Source organism: Branchiostoma floridae, chromosome 6, assembly GCF_000003815.2.
Source record: "Branchiostoma floridae strain S238N-H82 chromosome 6, Bfl_VNyyK, whole genome shotgun sequence".
Lineage (NCBI taxonomy): Eukaryota > Metazoa > Chordata > Leptocardii > Amphioxiformes > Branchiostomatidae > Branchiostoma > Branchiostoma floridae.
Window position 1 is genome coordinate 23,722,076 of NC_049984.1, and position 1,198 is coordinate 23,723,273.

The 1,198-nt window shown below is 38.6% G+C and overlaps 1 protein-coding gene across 1 annotated transcript in view; it reads right to left on the bottom strand.

Moving 5' to 3' along the window:
• The window catches only part of LOC118418220 (beta-1,3-galactosyltransferase 1-like), a 1,089-nt gene extending 693 nt beyond the window's left edge, over positions 1-396 (bottom strand). Inside the window, 2 exon segments of the mRNA XM_035824062.1 lie at positions 51-92; positions 95-396. Of these exon segments, the coding sequence (XP_035679955.1) occupies positions 51-92; positions 95-376 (324 nt within the window). The 5' untranslated portion in view covers positions 377-396.
• Between the last annotated feature and the right edge of the window lie 802 nt (positions 397-1,198).

The window sequence follows — 1,198 nt, forward strand, 5'->3', positions numbered from 1 at the left end:
GTCTCACCAGTTAAAGATGTTCACGAAAGTGTCGTCGTCAGTTTTCGAACAAACTTGGCGTTGGGGCAGAACTCCGAAGCCCACTTCTACGACACATGACGGTTTTGATGGTCAGGTTTCGGTAAGAGTCAACGAAGTTTTCTTGAATTATATCCTTGTGGGTGATGCTTTCTTGTTCCAGTAGTCGCTGCGTGGAGGCTATCGGTGTCAGCCCTACCGCGAAGACTGTTCTTATAACGGTCCAATTCACCTTGTTCTCGTTCCCCCAAGTGCGACGGATGGTGTCTCTCTGGGCGTTGTTTCGCGGGGTTGACGTCACCATAATGAGAAGGAACACGTCATCATCCCCACCGCCGCATTTTTTAGGGTTGTTCATGAGGAGTGTATAGTCGTGTGGGTTGAATTCTTCACTGGTAGTCTGGGTACCATCCGCAATAGTGACGGCTTGCTTAATCTTCTCACTGGCGAACCTTTCTATGGAGGACGGTACCCAGGCTACTACGTTAGAGGTGGGATTTGAAAAATTATCTCTTTCGCGAAGGTTAACGTCTTGTTGTGAATGCTTGACTTCTTCACTGATAGGCTTGGTCAATGCTTGTCATATAATTTCCGAGCCTCATGCTTGGACCTCAGTAAACGAAGAGCGTATTTTAGGAGACAAAACATGTGCTCTTTTCTTTAATTTCTTTTTTTTTTTTTTTTTTTTTGTTATTTTTTTTTTTTTTTTTTTTTTTTCTTTTTTTTTTTTTTTTTTTTTTTTTTTTTTTTTTTTTTTTATTTTATTTTTTTTTTTTTTTTTTTTTTTTTTTTTTCTTTTTTTTTTTGGTTTTTTTTAATTTTTTTTTTTTTTTTTTTTGTTTTTTGCTTTTTTTTTTTTTTTTTTTTTTTTTTTTTTCTTTATTTTTTTTTTTTTTTTTTTTTTTTATGTTTTTTTTTTTTTTAGTTTTTTTTTTGGGGGGGGGGGGGGGCAAACCCGGTTCCCCAATTTTTACCTCGTATTGGGGGTATTGTCCAAAAAGATAGAACCCCGCCCCCGGAAAATTCCCGTTTGGTTTCCACCGGGGCATCACCCGGTTGCAAGGCCGCCAGGTAACAGAGGGTCATCACATCAATTCGGTTAAAAGGTGGGGGAAACAGGACATCCTAGTTTATTTTTAGCATTCCTAAATACACATGCCCTTTTGGCTGTGGGATGGCC